This window comes from Mauremys reevesii, linkage group 7 (assembly GCF_016161935.1).
Source record: "Mauremys reevesii isolate NIE-2019 linkage group 7, ASM1616193v1, whole genome shotgun sequence".
NCBI lineage: Eukaryota > Metazoa > Chordata > Testudines > Geoemydidae > Mauremys > Mauremys reevesii.
The window spans coordinates 5,806,513-5,825,545 of NC_052629.1; the positions used below are offsets into that span (position 1 = coordinate 5,806,513).

General features: G+C 38.7%; 1 protein-coding gene across 2 annotated transcripts in view; it reads left to right on the forward strand.

Annotated features, from left to right (window-relative positions):
• Nucleotides 1-19,033, forward strand: part of SLK (STE20 like kinase) — a 71,969-nt gene that overhangs the window by 35,466 nt on the left and 17,470 nt on the right. For both annotated transcript variants that reach the window (XM_039481028.1, XM_039481029.1), the window contains exons 4-12: nucleotides 766-915; nucleotides 3,994-4,066; nucleotides 4,292-4,486; nucleotides 5,617-5,698; nucleotides 6,648-6,776; nucleotides 9,109-10,554; nucleotides 12,997-13,127; nucleotides 13,433-13,556; nucleotides 16,589-16,768. In XM_039481028.1, the coding sequence (XP_039336962.1) occupies nucleotides 766-915; nucleotides 3,994-4,066; nucleotides 4,292-4,486; nucleotides 5,617-5,698; nucleotides 6,648-6,776; nucleotides 9,109-10,554; nucleotides 12,997-13,127; nucleotides 13,433-13,556; nucleotides 16,589-16,768 (2,510 nt within the window). The remainder of the gene's footprint in view (nucleotides 1-765; nucleotides 916-3,993; nucleotides 4,067-4,291; nucleotides 4,487-5,616; nucleotides 5,699-6,647; nucleotides 6,777-9,108; nucleotides 10,555-12,996; nucleotides 13,128-13,432; nucleotides 13,557-16,588; nucleotides 16,769-19,033) is intronic.

Consider the following 19,033-nt stretch of genomic DNA (forward strand, 5'->3'; position numbering starts at 1 on the left):
AGTTTTTGTTTCAAATAATAATCTTTATAACAGGTTAAAATAAATATAATTGAATATTTGGAAGGATTTTACATTTAAAAATTATATAATATTTTGAAATGCAGATATTTTGTCTGTATTTTGTGCAGGACTATACTGAACAATACTCATTGTGATGATTTTAAAATATTTATTATATGATCTTAAAGTAGATTTATCTATGTACATAACCCCCTCATCTTAATGCAAAGTAATTTTGTTATTTTTAAAATAGTCATTATATTTCTCAAAAATCTAAATTATTTTAAAATTAATAATTTAAATTATGCATTAATTTATGCATGTGAGCAACTTTAATTGCATGAGTAGATTATTTATGTGATTACATGTCCATGTATTTAAGTCTTTACAGAATCTGGTTCTTTTTTCCATCTTACTCTAATTACGTTTTAAATAATGCTTTATATTTCATTGACTTAAGAGTCATTTTAATGACATTTCCATATATTAAACAGAAAATTCAAACTAACTTTATAAATAGTTAATAAATGAGATGTTCCCAGATCCCAGGTGTGAAATCCTGGCTCCATTGGAGTCAATGGGAATTTTGCCATTGACTTCAGTGGGCCAGAATTTTTCTCCTAATGTTTACTTCTAAAACTAGTGGTCAGATTGACAGTTTTTGCTATGATTTATAATAATCAGTCTGGAAATTTATGTAAAAATAAAAACAAAAATGCAAAAGGGGATTTTTTTTAAATATTTGTGTATGTGTTTCTCTTTCAGAACTTGAGAGGCCATTAACAGAGCCACAGATCAAAGTAGTTTGCAAGCAGACTTTGGAGGCACTGAACTACTTGCATGAAAATAAGATAATTCACAGAGATCTAAAGGCTGGCAATATTCTTTTTACATTAGATGGAGACATTAAACTGGGTAAGGCTCTTGCATGGAAATATACAAGATTTAAAAAAAACAACAACCCAGATCATCTTATGAACTTTTTTGTTTAAATTGTTGTTTGGCACTGTTAAGTATTTATGTACTTAGATATACATCAGAAGAATTATAGTTCAACAGACATAAGTGATTTTTTGTTCTGAAAAATAAGTAAAGCTTGAGTTATCTTATTTATGCTTGTCAAACCTCCCATAGAGTTCAAAGGGAGCAGGAGGAGGCCTGGTACCAATATTGTTACTGAATTGTTTGAGAGTCAGGTTATGCTAGGTGTAAATATTTTATATAAAAAACAAGAATTTTATAGGTTTATGGTAGAAACCTCAGCTCTTCTTTGCTGAGTTTGGCTATGGAAAATTATATTTAAAATGTGTGAAAATAAAGTCTATAATAATTGAATTTCTTTAAATGTCTCCCACTAATATTCTAGATACAGAAAAAATGTGATATGATCACTGTTATTATTGGTGTTCCCTTTTCCCTACAGCCTTCTATACCAGTGATCACTCCCTCTTCCTTAACTTCAGTGGGAGCTGGAACACACAATTGCTATGTATCAGAGGGGTAGCCGTGTTAGTCTGGTTCTGTAGAAGCAGCAAAGAATCCTGTGGCACCTTATAGACTAACAGACGTTTTGCAGCATGAGCTTTCGTGGGTGAATACCCACTTCTTCGGATGCAAGTGGTGGAAATTTCCAGGGGCAGGTATTTATAAGCAAGCAAGAAGCAAGCTAGAGATAACGAGGTTAGATTCTGTGAATGGCTTGCCAATTACAGAACCAGTTTCTCCTCCCTTGGTTTTCACACCTCAACTGCTAGAACAGGGCCTCATCCTCCCTGATTGATCTAACCTCGTTATCTCTAGCTTGCTTCTTGCTTGCTTATAAATATCTGCCCCTGGAAATTTCCACCACTTGCATCTGAAGAAGTGGGTATTCACCCACGACAGCTCATGCTGCAAAACGTCTGTTAGTCTATAAAGTGCCACAGGATTCTTTGCTGCTTCTACAATTGCTATGAGCTTTGTAGTTTTTATTCCTAGCATTCTGTCTGAAGTAATCACCACCACCCAAAATTTTGTCTCCTGAGAACGGGGATGGTATAGAGAGGAAATCTCCATGAGGATTCCTTCATGAAAGCTCCACATTGTCCCATTGAGGGATGGAATTTAGTCCCTCCATCTAGGAAATGGCTAAATGGCCCACCTGTAAATCTGGTAGATCCTCAGGGATGCACAGTTGTCCAGATCTATCTTCATGGACGCCCTCTGCTTTTACACTGACTTTGGGGCTCCAAGTAGCATTCCTTCACTACTAGCTTAACTTTGAAGTCAATTAAAAAATTCAGAATAGCTAAGTGCTTTGGTGATTCTGTGCCTCAGTTTTTCATCTGCAAAGTAGGGATGATAATTCTGCCTTCCTATTTGTCTTGTCTGTTAAACTTGTAAGCTTCAAGGCAGGGGCTGTCTCTTCCTGTGTGTATATATACACAGCACCTGGCACAATGGGAACCCGATCTTGATTGTGGCCTCCCACTGTTTCCTTGCACTCCTCTGTCTGTATCCACCTTTTGTCTCTTGTTTTCTACTTACATTGTAAGCTTCTTAGGATAAGTAACATTTTTTTGTTTTGTGTTTATGCAGCCCCTAACACCATGGGGTCCTAGTCCATGACTAGGATTCGTAGGCACAACATTAGTACAAATAAATAAATAATATATAAATAATATAAAAATAATACTATAATAAAATAATAATTAATACTAAAGCCTGAGGCTGTATTATCTTTTCTAACAAATTTCCACGGGGTCAGAGCTAGGGTGACGTGTATTCTTCTGTCTTTGCCCATTTCTCTTGTCCCACGAGATCTCTGTCTCTTCTCAGCACGCATGTGAAGTTGGGTTATAGTGCTGTAGAGGTAGCTGAGACCATACTTTGCAGAGAAATCTGAGTGGGGAAGTCCCCTTCATGCATGGATTCAGTGGATGTAAACTGGCCCTATAAAATTCAGACTGGTCAAAGATTTAATTTACTTTATCTTTGAAAAGGGAACAGGATCTGTATGAAAGAATGTGTAATTTCTTTCTTGCTGCTTGTACTATTTGCTTTTTTTCTTCTGATGGGCTTGAATTTGTTAAGTGCAATGCCTTCTGTTTTTTAATAAATATGGAATTTCATGTATGACAATAATTTTATGAGAAACAATCAAGTTTTAATGTCTAATTTATAGTATCTACAGTCCTTTACTATTTCTGTTTTTATACTGGAATAGCTGTAAAGAGTAAAATTAAGTTTATCAAGCGTTGAGCCTATCATGTCATTTTATACAGATTGAAGCAGACAGCATACGGGTATTTTTGTCTCTTTGGTCTAATCAGTACACTTTAATTAAGAAGAGTTAGAACATCTGCTATAGTAGGACACAAAAAAGTATCTCTTAAAAATAAATATACTTATTTTATAAATGAGAAATGTTATGCTTGATATGCTATTTGATAAAATTTATTATAGGAAATGCCAGATTTCTAATTTACATTTTACAATCAAAAGTGTACCTACATGCCTTTACTATCAGCCTTTTTCAAAGATTTCATACTGGGGGAACAGGAAAAAGAAAATAAAACCTAGTTTAGGATTTCTGAATTAGTGTAAAAATCAGTGATGTTAATGTTCAAGTTTAGTATGATAATTTTGTAGGTAAAATAAATAATTTCCTAATGGAAAATATTTTATTCCTTTTCTTCTAGCAACAAATATTTCTCCTACCTGCCATTATTTCTGTCCCTCACATCCTAAAGGCATTACCCTTTAAAGTGCTTTATTTTTAGCAGGGGAAAAGCATTATACTTTTTTATTAGAGCAGTTAGTGAGCTACAAAGCATTACTGATTAATAATACCAACATTTTAAAATATTTTGAACTCTCACTTTGAAGTTTTAATATTCACATGTATACTTTTTGGTCTGAAACGTAGCTCAAAATTTCATATGCTAGTTGTGGAATGTAAAAAAGAAAAATTTTCACTTCTAAATTAATAATATTTTTACTGTTTGCTTCAAGCGGATTTTGGCGTATCTGCTAAAAACACAAGGACAATACAGAGAAGAGATTCTTTCATTGGTACACCTTACTGGTAAGTGTGCAGTTTTGTTAACTTTTTAGCATGAACTAATATTTTAATATCACAGTTGATTACATAGCCTTGCAAAAGAATAATGTAAAATATGTAAAAGTGTGCCATTTACTTTAAAATATTTAAATTTCATTAATATTTTAATTAAGGCAACAGTTTAGAATGTTTTTGACTGCAGATGATAATGCTTCATTCTCTAATTCTATACACCATTCTCTTTTGCAGGATGGCTCCTGAAGTGGTAATGTGTGAGACATCTAAAGACAGGCCTTATGATTATAAGGCTGATGTGTGGTCACTGGGCATCACTTTAATAGAAATGGCTCAAGTGGAACCACCTCATCACGAGTTAAATCCTATGCGCGTGCTGCTGAAAATAGCAAAATCTGACCCACCTACATTGGCACAGCCTTCAAAATGGTAAGTCTTTTAATGCTAACTTTTTTTTGTCAAGAGTTTTGGAGATTGACCCTGAGTCTGCAGCGATGTAAGCACATTTAACTTCAGGCCCTTGAGTAGTCCTATTAAATTGTATGTAACTGCTCACATGCATTAAGTACTTATATGTGGCCTTGGAGGATTGGGACCCATGACTTTACTTTTTGTTATTACAGTGTCTAGAAACTTTCATATTAAAAAGGCTACAGTATCTTAGTATTTTGATATTGTTGGAAAACAGAGCTTGTTCTTTTTAAACATAAGATTCAGATTCAACATCAAATCTGTACATAAAGATTTTTAACTACCCTTTTTAAAAACATGTGATATAGAGAAAAAGCATGAAGAGGATGATCTGTTTAAAAAAAAAAGTAAAAATGGAAAAAAGAGAAATGTTGAAGAGTCCTTTTGAGGATTTCATACAGACAATATACGTGGTTTGAAAAGCGTATGCCATTGCCCACTCAGTCATGACAACAGATTGTTTTCAAATGGTTAGTTCAAAGTATTACTAGGTGAATTTGCAGTTAGGAAGCATTTAAAATCAAGAACCATAAAATAAAACCTTTCTTTAAAATGGAACTTGATTAGAAAAAATGCTGCTCAGGGACTAAAAAAGAACAACAGAAAGGTTAAGTTTGCACTTCACAAGGCAAAATAATGGATAAACGGGTGTTGAATTAAGCCATATCACTTTACACAAAACAATGTGACAGATAAAGCAGTGGTTTTTAATGTAGTCTAGATTATAAAACTTTATTAAGAGATGTTACAAGGTAAGCAGTGTGCTACTTTCACTTTTAAACATTTGTTAGAAGATCAATATGCAGCACCTCATGGGCTTTCCGACTGTAAAACTCATTGGGTTAAATTCATATCCCTGGTATAACTCCATTGATTTCATTCGAGTTATGCCAGTGATTGTAACCAGTTAAGGGGAAACTTTGGGTTTTGTTTTTTTCCCACTCTCTTGCCTCTCCTGCCTTGTTTTGAATGGGATGGTGAGCAATTGTCATGCAGTCATAAGTGGGAAATTGAAAAGAATGTGTCACTATGCAGTTTGTGTATGAGGAAAGGTAAAGTGGCAATTGCTTCTTTGTTTTCTTCTGCAGGTCTTCAGACTTTAAAGATTTTCTAAGGAAATGTTTGGAAAAGAATGTAGATGCCAGATGGAATACTGCTCAGCTTCTGCAGGTAGGAAGAGTTAACTGCCAACAGGGTTATAGTACTTGGGTTTAATACATCTATTTAGAATCAAGACGCTGCTACTCTGAAGTTCTGAATGATTCAAAATTTAGATATACTTAATCTGTATTTAACATTATGGGGCAGATCCTCAGCTGGTATAAATCAGTGGAGAGACACCAGCTTACACCAGGTGGAAATCTGGCCTACTATTTGTAAATTTTTATATGAAAATAATAATTTTGTGCACCTATTTATGTTAATTCGGTGCTTCCCCTAATGTATAAAGTAGTTGTGTTTATATAAGCAATTGATTGCTGACAGATGTTTTAAAAGCTTTAGTCCTCCTCCATCTGCTATAATGCTGTCACTGCAAAAGAGCTAACAGGAGTAGATCTGACTAGATAAATTTGATTCTGTTTAACGTCAGTGCATGTTTACTTATATCCAAAATACATTTGACATACGTTGAAAGGCTTTAAGAAGCAGGACCAAACAGAGAGAGAATAGTTTATGCAGAAAGGATATGAAGACAGGTAGTTGTTTTTTCTAAAGGAAAAATACAGAAGAAATTGATTATCTCACAAATCTTTGGTCCAAAGGCAGAATTGTATTTTTCTAGATTAAATACTTTTAGATAGTAAATAGAAAATTTATTAGGTGGAAGTTCAGGCAAGGAATAAAAAAATGAAGACCATTTCCAAGAAAACAAATCTCCACATAAATATTTAGATATTGATGTTTTAGATTTTTAAACTTCTAATTTAAAAAATCTTCATTAATAAAAAAGGGTATTGGATAAGTACTAAAGTTTAATCCCTTTAATATCTGGGTATAATAGAGAACAAGATACAACCCTAAAAAAATTGCTACTTTTATTCCATTGTTATAAAAAATGAAATGACTGTTTATTGTTTATTTTAAAAGCCTTTTTTTTTCTTTCTTTTTTTTTTACAAGCATCCATTTGTTACTGTCACTTCTAATAAACCAGTCAGAGAGTTGATTGCAGAGGCAAAGGCTGAAGTAACAGAAGAAGTTGAAGATGGTAAAGATGAAGATGAAGAGGAGGAAACAGAAAATTCTCTGGTCAGTTAAAGTATAAATTTATAGATATATATGGGTGCTTATTTTAATTACGTTTTGTCTATGAAAAACTTGTTTTCTGGCATACTAATTATTTTTGTAACATTTTTAATTTGTACTAAGAATGATTTTTTTTTTTCAAGTATAGCATGCCTTCAGTGCAAAATACAGAAGTCAGAGTTTATAAAAGTCAGATCTTAAGCTTCAGGACAGAATAATAAAGACTATTGTGTGCATATATGGTTGTTATGTGTGTACATGTGGATATGTAAGGCGAGAAGGCTGTTTAAACCAGGGGTGGACAAACTGTGGCTTGTGAGCTGAAACCTCAAGCCCTGTCGGGTGCCTCCCATGGGGCTGAAGCCCCAAGCCCCGGCAGGTACGCTCCAGCTCTTGAACTTCTGACGATGGCCATATGCAGCTCAGAGGGTCAGTAGGTTTGGCCACCTCTGGTTTAAACAGTCAAAGACTTTTTGTAAAATAATACACAAATATTTAAATTCAGGCAAATATGTAAATATATTAATGTGTAAGTGAACTGTGTATTTGGTATAACTAACTAACTCTTGTATGGGTGAAGGTATGACATTTATGTTATAGATTAAGTTTCCTGTGCATTTATAACTCGACTATTTAAAAAAAACAAAAACCTCTCTACAGGACAAACTCTCTAGTGGAGTTAGTTTGTGAGAAATTTAGATTTATAAGGATACTTCTGCCAGTCAAATTCAGTCCCTTAAAGGGAAATGAAACCATAGCTCTAGTATGATAATATGCTAATATATTGTTGATAAAATAGATTAATTTACATTATTTATATGTATCCTATTTAAAAACACATTTGACTTCAAATGTGTTACTACATGCTTTCTTAGGCAAAAAACTCGCATTGAGGTTTGCCTTAATAGAAAGAGCAGGATCAGGCCAATATTTGATACAGTAGCTAGGCATAATTTACATAACATTTTAAATTATATACTATAATCTCCTAATGGCAAATTGTAACAGTTTCATTCACAGATTATGGAGTTCTAGTAGTAAATATAGACAAAGATGTATTATTATCGCTCCGAAGAGTGAAAGAATAATTATGATTTGAGATATATTTGTCTGTATCTGTCTTTATAGAAATATAATATTAATTCACAGTCTAGCAACAACAATTGCTAGAGTTATGTTCACATAATCGTTTTGATTATAACTTCTTGTTACCATCCATTCATATCTGCTAAAAACTTTTACCTTTCTAACTGAAATTTCTCACACTTGGTCTCTGCCTGAAGGTGAACTTTTGAAGTTTGTGTAAAAATTGTTCAGCCATTTTTGTGTGAGAAGAGGTTAAAAAATACACTTTTCCAATTTTTATATCTATATACTGATATTATAATATAATATAGCTATATGTTTAAAAAACAAAGAAAATGTTACAACCTTCTTAAACATTTGCAAGTTAAAATTTGACATGGAAATAACTCTCCTGGAGGCATAGTGCCATTGTTGAAAAGAATTGTTTTGTTTTTTTTCACATGTGAGTGGAGCAAAGTTGGCTACAAAGCAAAAAGCCTAATTAGATGTATTTCTGCTAATTAGTTGGGACCTATGGGATGAGATCCTCATCCCCACTCCAGCCTTATGCTAAGTAAAAGGGCCATGAAAGCCCCACTTCTGGCTATGGATGGATTTCCCAGGTACAAGCACTGTAAAAACAGCGATGAGACTGCTTTCTGTGTATCCTCTCACAAGCCCTGGCAAAGGGAACGTACTAGGGGCATGCTGGGGCAGTACTCAGATTTGTGGGCAATGCCGCGGTCCATAGGGCAGCCTGGGGAAGATGCGGTAATTTAGACGCGCCCCCAGGTATGTTTAATTTATACTCAGGTCCTCTCCAGTCCCTTGAGTATCCCAGGATCGGGGGGGCAAAAAGATAGCGTAAGGCCAAGATTTTTTGTTGTGCCTCTTAGGTGTGCACACAGAATCTCACCTCTGTGGCCAGAAGAACCATATAGGGTGTAAAGTGGTGGAGGTAGGGCTTATGAGGACTTTACAAGGTGTGTGAGTGCTGAGGCAAAGGATGTCCAGCGTCCCTCAGGGACTGAGAAAGGGCTCCTGTGAAATTGTAAACTGGTCAGAAGGGCTTTTCTACAGATGTAATAGTTCTGTGGTTATGTCTTGTCAAATAGTCTGAGATTATGGAATTTATTTTTCCTGGAAACCAAGTACATACATGTAGTGTTTTTTCATATACATATCGCTCGGTGCAAGAAATTTTTGTATAATTGTTTTCTACATAAATTAGAAAATAGTAATTTTTTTTCTTTTTTAAATATATTTTTAGCAATTACCAACAAACAAGCGTGCCTCCTCTGACCTTAGTATTGCCAGCTCTGAAGAAGATAAACTTTCACAGAATGCCTCGATTCTGGAATCTGTTTCTGAGAAAACAGAAAATAATGCTGCTGAGGAGAAGAACATCAATGTATTTCCAGATGATAAAACAACTGCTAATGAACCCAAGACAATTAATGATGTGTCTGATACCACTCCTGGAGATACTGTAAAGGTGCAGAATGGGTCAGTATTAACTGAGGAAGATGAGCCAGAGAAAAGATCAGGAGTTGAAAAGAATACTGGAAAAACAGAAGTAGTAAATGAAGACACTGGATCACAGACAGAAAGAAAAGAAGTTGATACAATCACAACATTAGAAACAAACGATAAACATAGTCTGAAAACAGAGGAAAGAAGTGCCATAGAAAATGAAGAGACAGATGAAAATAAACTGAAAATAGCACCTGAAATTGAAGATGCCAGTATTCAAACTACAGAAGTGATATCTAAAGAGACTGGGGAGAGAGAGGAGAAAGAAAGTGGAACAGATAGCCAGGAAAATAAGAATGAAGGAACAACGATAGAAAAAAGTACAGAGCAAAAGGATGATGGTAAATCTGAAGAAGTTCAGAAAGATGAGATGACAGGCAGCACTAATGAAACTCTGGTTAAAGGTGCAGAGAAAATGGCTGACACAGAGCAGGAGCCAATAAAAAATGGAGCTGACAATGCTCAAGAGACAGGCAGCACTAGTGAAAGACAAATCAGTAATGGAGATAAAATACCCGGGACAGTCCAGAAGCTAATGGAAAGTAGAACTGAGCATGTTCACGAGACAAGCAGCTCTGAAGAAACTCAGATTAAAAGTGGAGATAAAGAGACTGATATAAATCAGAAATTAGTTGAAAGTGAAAATGAAGATGTTCATAAGACAAGCAGCATAGAGGAAACTGAGGTCAAGGATTCAGGAAAAGTGGGTGATATAGACCAGAAGCCAATACAGAGCAAGACTGAGAATATTCATGAGACAAATAACACTGAAGAAATTCAAATTGAAAGTGTGGATAAAGTGGTTGAGCCTGACCAAAATTCAGAAACAAATGAACCTGAGGATACCCAGGAGAACAACATTCAGATAAATGCAGAGCATTCAGAAGTTCCGTGTGATGCACCACTTAAGAACAAGCTTCAAGATCCTGCAGTTGAACAACCTAATGATTCTGAACTCACTCTAATACCCATTATTAGTGTTAGCACAGAAGAAAATGAGGAAGAAGTTAAAATGGGTAATCAAGCCAGTGCTGAAACATCACAGCAGCTAGAACCTGAGACACTAAAGGAAAATGATACAGATTCAGGCACTGGTTCCACAGCTGATAATAGCATTGATTTGAACTTGTCCATCTCTAGCTTCCTCACTAAAAACAAGGACACAGGATCAATATCTTTACAAGTAAGTGTAGACAATTAGTTATAATATTTTATGTCCTGACTATTTAGACCAGTGTTTTTCAAAGTTCAGGTCGCGACCCAGTACTGGGTTGCAGCATGTAAGGCACTGGGTCGCTCCGATCAGCACCGCCAACTGGGACATTAAAAGTCCCATCGGCGGTGCTGCTCAGTTAAGGCAGGCTAGTGCCTACCTGTTCCGACATTGCGCTGCACCCCGGAAGAGGCCAGCAGCAGGTCTGGGTCAAAGGCAGGGGGGGCCACGGGATTCTGTGTGCTGCCCCCACCCTGAGCCCCAGCTCTACACTCCCATTGGCTAGTTCCCAGCCAGTGGGAGCTTGGGGGTGGTGCCTGCGGGTGAGAGCCGCGTAGAGCTGGACTTGCTGCTGGCCGCTTCAGGCGCACTGTGGTCTGCGGTGCCAGGACGGGCGGGAAGGCCGCCTCTGCACCCTGGCTGCACCGCTGATCGGGAGCCACCACAGGTAAGTCCGCAACTTAACCCCATGCCCCAATCTCCTTCCCCAGCCCTGAGCCCCCCTTCCTCCACCCCTCATCCCCAGCCCCAACCCAGAGCCTGCACCCCCAGCCCAGAGCCCTGACCCCCTCCTGCAGGCCTGCCCCAGCCCAGAGCCCCCTCCCACACCCTGAACCCCTCATTTCCAGCCCCACCCCGCAGCCCTCACCCCCACATCCCAACCCTATGCCCCAGCCCTGAGCGCCTCCCACACCCCAAACCCCTCATCCCCAGCTCCTTTGGATCGCTGGCATCAACAATTTTCTTCAACTGGGTCCCCAGAAAAAAAAGTTTAAAACCACTGATTTAGACTGCAAGATTGTCAGGATAGCAATTGTATCATAAGGCTTTTCTACAACAAAAGGTGCTTTACCTATACTGGTATGAATGCAGTTGTGCTAGTATAACTGCTTATATCAATATATATCATTCCTATTCAGCAAGAGGAACATAAGGCACATTTATACCAGTATAACAGTATCCATGGTGTTGGTTTAAAAAAAAAAAAATCACACCCAGTACAAAAACTGTGTGTAGGTCAAAACTTAATATATTTTTACAGTGCCTAGTATGATGAGGACCCAACTTCAGCTGGGACCTCTGTGCTACTGAAATAAAATAATATCAAAACCAGTAAAATAAAATAAAAACCAGTAGTTCTGAGAGGTGAGAACTACTCCCTTTTATCTCAATGAAGTCATAATTTTGGTACTGTGTAGTAAAGTGTAATAAAATAATAATAAAAGGCTGAGAATTTGTTAGTCACGTGATACTTGAAGTCATGAGGTACTGCTGAATTGAAAGGAGAATTTAATACATTGATTAAATCGGAAAGTTAATGAAGCACTGTCAAGGCATGGAATCTGGCAGTAACGTTTGACATTTGATCACCTCACTGATTCACATTAGAAGCAGGTCTGTTGTTGAACACAGCTTGAAAAATTTACCGAACACTTAACGGCCATAGGACTAAGCCTAAGGACAAAAGGCTGGTGGGAGTTGCCACCAAGGTCTAGAGAGGCATTGTCCGTGGAGAGTCTCACTCTCCTCCCCCGGTGCTACTGTCGGTAACTGAAGGGGAGGGTATTGGGATTCCCACCAGAGGTGTTGTCCATGGATACTGCTCTTGAACTCCTTCTTTCATATCCACTACTGGCTTGCAAGTGTCTGACAAATGTGAAACCCTGGTTAAGGGATGAGAACAATTTGCTCTCTTTTTCTTCTCCACTCAGGAGCCTCTCCTACTCTACCCCAAAGTGTTGTAAGGAAGGGGTCTGCTATATTGCCCCTCCTCTGACCAACAGTTCGGGTCCCCTTTTCCCATTACCTGCCTCTGTTTTTGCTGATAAGTTTCTCAGGCAGAAGTGGTAGGATGAAATTAGCAAATCTTTATTCAGTTTCAGTTAGGGTGACTAGGTGTCCTGATTTTATAGGGACAGTCCTGATTTTTGGGTCTTTTTCTTATATAGACTCCTATTACACCCCACCCCCTGTCCCAATTTTTCACATTTGCTGTCTGGTCATCCTAGTTTCAGTGCCACTTTTCAGAATCCTGGGGACATCTGTGAAAATGTCTAGTCTTGATGAATTCAAGGGAAAGCAATGGGGAACAACAAAGGCAATAGAACTGTTTTCAGACTCAGGAAGATAACACTGCATCAGTTCATGTTGGAAGATTTAAAAAATTGTCTAGATAAATGGCAACTTAAGTTATAGGAAATAATAATAGCTTAATTTCCCCCTTTGCTGGCTAAGAAAAGTTTAACTTCTTGGCACCAGTAAGAGGACTTTTCAGGCTCTTGTAACTTGAGGACAATTTACTTTTGCTGTATTGTATGCAGTTGTTCTCTATTTAGAAACTCAGTAATTTAATTTATCAGATGTAAAAAAGTGTTATTTAGTTGAACACAGAATAACAATATTTTCATTCAGGAAACTAGAAGACACAAGAAAACATTAAAGAAAACTCGCAAATTTGTTGTTGACGGAGTAGAAGTGAGTGTGACAACTTCAAAAATAGTTACTGAAAATGATTCAAAAAGTGAAGAATTGAGATTTCTTCGGTGAGTAAAAATCTCTAAATGACTTTTTCCTTCCTGAATAACACAGGAAGAATCTTTAATTAATGAGAGAGCGCTCTGGGGTTTGTTTTTATAGTGCATTGGGATTAAATTTAGATCTTCTTGTTAGCAGAAGGAAAAACTGTTTATTTTAAAATAATGATACAAAAATCCAAGTCTAATCTTACATTTCTTTTTTAAAACTGGCATTATTGAGCCCAAATTGTTGATTTTTTTTTAAAAATTATTTTTATCTTTATTCACTTCCTCTCTTCTTTTGCCCCACCAACACAACTGCTTATTATCAGACGTCAAGAGCTGCGGGAGCTAAGACTTCTTCAAAAAGAAGAGCAGAGAGCTCAACAGCAGCTCAGTAATAAACTCCTACAACAACGAGAACAGATGTTCAGACGCTTTGAACAGGAAATGACGGTAAGTTGGATTTTTTTTTTGCACCTACGTGATATAAGGCAGCTTTTTATTGATTAAATTTAGTGCTCTTAAAAGATGTCATATTGATGGAGTAGGTGAACATGGGTAGCAACAGCCTAGGCTTTTCCTGCTGAGGGTACTGCTCTGTAGTTCAGTGTTCATGTTTATTCAGTCCTTGTTCTCTCTACTTAGAGATTTTGACAGGTAGTCTTGTTGATCTCCCGAGCTAATCAAAATGCTTGGAAATAGTGCTTCCTACTCAGCAGAGGGTGATAAAACCAGTTTTTGGGAGGCTGTCTTTCCCACTCCATTAATTGGTTTGCTAATTCACATACTTCAGTTGTTTTCCTCTCTAGCAAGAGGAGGGACATTTCCTTTACCAGATGTCTGGGCTAAAGCAAAAAGACTAGGCCAGAGATATTCACCAGTGTACAGCTGCCTCTGCAGCATGCACTTGAGGCCCCAAGATTATGCAAGCCCTCTTCCTAGCAGCAGGTCAGCCCTTTCGGGAATGCAGTATGACAAGTTCTACAGGAGCTCTAGGGCCTGGAATTGCTGATAATGCTAAGTCCTCACACAACCAAAAATTGGAGGATACTTTTGTTTGAATTGTGTGGGAAATGCTAGTTGTGAAGTATCTCAGGTGAGGACCAGCAAGGTAGAAAGCCTATCCTCAGGGAATACCTAGCATGTCCTACCTCCTCTGAGGGCACTGCCTTTGGTTTCCCAAAAGATCCTCTTCTCTGGGACCCTCCAGGAATTTCTCTCCTGCTTCTTGGTCCAGAGAGAAGGAACCTTAGCAGCAATAAGCAAGTGCAGTCCTATCCCTAGCCATCTCCAAATCAACTCCAGCCTGCCTGAGCCCAGTCAGTACTGGGCTTTCATTCAGCCCAGTTCCTGTGTGACTCATCAGAGGAATGAAATAACAGCTGTTAGCGCCTTCTGATCCAGGAGGGTGACTGCAGAAGGTATTCAAATGGTCACTCTCAATAATGAAGGTCCTCTAGTCCCCAGGTCCTTCAAAGCTTACTCCTAAGGGCATTCTACACCAAAAATTTTAAAATTTTGCACGCAATATTTTAAAATTTTCCAAATTATATTTGTTAAATTAATGTGAAGGCTCCAGCATGGCATTGGGGAGCACAGGCCACTGGCTGCACAAAGGTGGGAGATCACTATGCAACTCCCTCCCTGGGACACAGACTTAGCGGTGAGCCTGTACCCAACGCTGACACAGCGCAAGGTCTGGGCCTGCCCCAGAAACATCCCAGGATACTGCCCCTCTATGTGGGCAGGCAAGCTTAACAAGGTAGGATCCAAGTGTGGAGGGACTTAATATGGGGGAATCCAGGTGTGGGATTAGAGGATTCTGTATGGGGCAATATGGGTGCAGGCAGCTCAGTGGGGGATCCAGTTGCAGGGGAGATCTGGATGTACAGGGGCTTGTTGGAGGGTTCTGGGTGCAATGGTAATGGGACTCTGCGGGGGGGTCCAGGTGAAGGTGGTTGGGCCTCAGCGGCGGGAGAGGAGTCTGGGTGGGGGGTGGGGGGGGATAGAGCTCGGCAGGGGGGTCTGGGCGTGGGGGATTCAGTGGGTGGTCCAGATGCAGCTGGTAGGGGCTTGGTGGGTTGGGGATCTGGGTGGCTGGTCGGGGTGGTCCAGGTGCAGGGGGAGTGGGGCTCATCAGGCGGGTTCTGAGTGCGGGGGCGCTGAGGCTTGGTGGGAGGGTCTGGATACACACGTTTGGGTGAGTGGGAAAGCAGTTCCATGTACAGGAATCCCTCCCCCTGCAGCTGAAGAGCAATGGGTGCAGGAAGTGGTGGGGTGGTGGGAGTTTGCAGAGCCTGCAACCGGGGGAGAAATCTGGGGATGGGTCTGATCCGGCCCCAGATGCCATGCAGGGAAAGAGGAAGTCCTGTACTCCCCAGCCCAGCCAGGACTATCTGCTGAGTCCGGTGCAGGGTAGGAGCCACCAGCCAGGTCTTCCCCAGTCCCGCCTCCTACCCCTCTGCTACCTCTCTGACAGCTGCCCTGGGCACCCAAAACATACTTCTGGGGAGGGTCACATGACTGCTCTTGTGGTTTCCCTTTGCTTCCCAGTCAGAAAGTCATTTTTCTGCAGGGAAGCAAAGAAATCTGCAGGAGATATAAATTCTGTGCATGCGCAGTGGCACAGAATTCCCTCAGGGAGTAAAAGCTGCTTCTGTGGGGAATCAAAGGAATCGCCTCATCATATATGCACCAAATTAGCTTTCCCCCCACTACATCTAAATCTTTCTTTGCAACACATCAAAGTAGGCTTGCAGCAGCCAGAACAGAAGACGCAAAAAGGATTCCCTTTCCCACAGGCAACTCCCCCTACCCCTACAAGCATGAGCATGGTCCAGCTTCCTTAAGAAGCTAAGTAGCTCCTCCTCCTGCCTCCTACATAGCAGGTCATAGGCCAAGGTAATAGTCACCTTGGAAATACCTACAATAAGATAGATAGCAGAGGCCCCCTGCTAGACTCACAAGATGTTTTGATCTGGAGCTGCTAAATATCCTGTGCTGTGCCTCCCATCCTCGCTCGCTCTCGTTTTATGCACTTCCATCTAAATTATTTCCAGCATAATGTACTGGTATGATTTGAGAAGTATTGCCCTCTAGTGGCTGACTGAAGATAAGGACTCTATTATTTGCTGAGGGGTGGTATCTGTTAACACAAGTTTTAGAGGCCTGTATTTTTAGACTGTGATGATTCAATTCCAGAGTTATGAATGTAAAATGTATATAGTAAATTGTGTCTGTTGTGTAATGCTTAAAGATTCATAACACAAGAGGTCTCCAGGCATTTTTCAGCGCAAGCAAGGCATGCTCTGTTCACATTTCAAACACATTCATCACAAATTCAAAATTTGGTATACCACAATTTGGAATTCCCTAGCTAAGCTGAGCAAACATCATTGCTTTGACTGGACAGTTCTGCAGAATTTTCAACCCTCCTGAATTTAACTTTCTAGAAAAATATTAGATGAAATGGAATTATTTTACAGAGTAAAAAGCGGCAGTATGATCAAGAGATTGAAAATCTAGAAAAGCAGCAAAAACAGACAATAGAACGTTTGGAACAGGAACACACAAATCGCTTACGAGATGAAGCAAAACGCATCAAAGCAGAGCAGGAGAAGGAATTGTCCAAATTCCAGAGCATGTTGAAAAACAAAAAAAAAGAGGTAAGACTCATTGATAATTTAGAAAGTAGGGGGCTTGGCCAGAGGCAAGCATGGTTGGACTTCCTTTATCCCTGCCATAACTACTTCTGGGGCCATTTACAGCCCTTGTCATTTTTTTGTTTTATTGCATACAAAACAGCTAACAGACCATTGAAATATTGACTTCTGCATAAGTCATTGATAGATTAGCACATTTGTATCTTTCATATAATCTTTAAAATTAATAAATTTTAATTTGGGTTGATAGCATTCTACAAAACAAAAAAGCCAAATTTCCCTATATTTGTAATGTTGGAATTTAAAGAACAATAATACAGCTTTGGTAACAGTTGAGTTACCTACTGTAAGTTTCCATTTGTTTACTCATTAAGCCCATATTTTATAACTTGTCTGTAAAAGATGTAACCCTGGCAGGAGTTGTCTCTTCTGATTTTTAACTCAATTGGGAGGGGAAAAAATTGACAGCTGAAAAGTTTTTATGACTAGTTGCAGATCTAAGTAATATAGTGAAACAAGTGAGTGAAGGATGATGCTGAAAGTCTAAACCAGTGGTTCTCAAACTTTTTTCTTCGTGGGCCACTTGAAAATTGCTGAGGGTCTCGGCAGACCACTTAATGTTGTTTTTACCGTTAGCTAACTATTGTAAAGCGCTTTGGATAAAAGCACTATATAAAAAAAAGCTTAATAATAATCAGTGTTTTTTTGTTCCACAAATAAAAGCGCACAACTCATATTTTAATATCAGTAGTCTTACCTTTCCAATGCGATGGATGTGCCCTCTCTCCTCCACTGCAGCAGTCCCCCGAGCTGGGGCTGGAAAGGAGGGGAGTCTCTCCCTCTCTCCCCCAACACAGCAAACCCTGAGCTGAGGCTGGGAAGGAGGGCCGTCTCTCCATGGCAGCCGCAGCCCTGGAGCTGGGGAAAGTCACCCCTTTCTCTGGCCGCCGCAGCCCTGCACATCCCAAATTCCCCTCACCCCCTCTTCTCACCCCATTGCCCCCTCCCACCTACCCTCTATTCCCCCCAAGGCCACCACCTCACCTTACATGTGTGTCTTCTCCAGGGACCAGGCACCTAATTAGTGAAGCGATGCCTGCGCGGCTCCACTAATTAGGTGGGCGGCCCTTCATTCTCTTGTGTGTGCCCACTCAGGCGCGCACCTTATTGGGAGCTATCCACGGACCACCTGAATGGAGCTCACGGACCACAGTTTGAGAGCCTCTGGTCTAAACTGTTAATTTGCTTGTGTTAGCGCATGAGAGAGTGGTGTATTTACATATAGTTTTTTGTATATGAAGGCTGTATTTTATTTTTAAAACAATTGCATAGTTATAGTTCTGCATATAAGTGAATATAATTTATTCAAAAATAAGAGTAGTTATTAGATTAATATTCATTAATTGAAAAATCTGTGGTGCACTATCAGAGCTTTTATGCAGAAGGACCCTATAGTATGAACATGTTTAGAAAAATATATATTTTATTTATTTTGAACTGTACACTGGTATGTATTAATCATTTTTTTTCCCTCTTTTGCTGAACTTCTTGCATTTTTGAGTTTCTTTTTACTGGTGATTGGGTCTTATATGGGGAAGCTGGTGGAACTTAATGCTGTATACTGATCTAAAAACATTTCTTTCTTGGAAACAGGAATAGCATGTGGTGGTTTGGACTCTGATTTCTGATGGGGCTTCCTCTATTAAATAAACATTTGTTCTTGGAGGCATACTTTTTTTTATTTATAGTTCAATGAGGAGATTTACAGTTTGGAGGAAAATGCAGTCAGAGCTCTAACACTATCCATGTTATATTGGACAGTATATAATGTTAAAAACTGGCAATATTTAATCTCCACTAAACAAAATCATCAAATCATCATATTCTTAGCAAGTTGTTTTATCAGATAATATTTAGAAATTAGCTCACCATTTCAAAGTGCACTATACTGAAACATATTTTATATAATTTCAGCCTAACTGTAATGCAGAGTTCTTTAAGACTATAATAATTGGTGGGGGTGGTTGTTTCAAAGGTTTACTTTTTAAAACTGAATACTTACAGCCCTTTTATCTTTAGTGTGCTTATATGCCTCTTTTATATTTTAAAACATACTATGTAAGTGTAATTTGTGGTTGAGAATATAGAAATGACATTGTATCAATTTGGATATGAGAAAATGTCAATGAAAGCTGTTTTTCAGTGGAAGTTCCTCTAAACTTCCACTTGTTTCAGAACTGTTACTCTGGGGATAAAAATATTTTATAA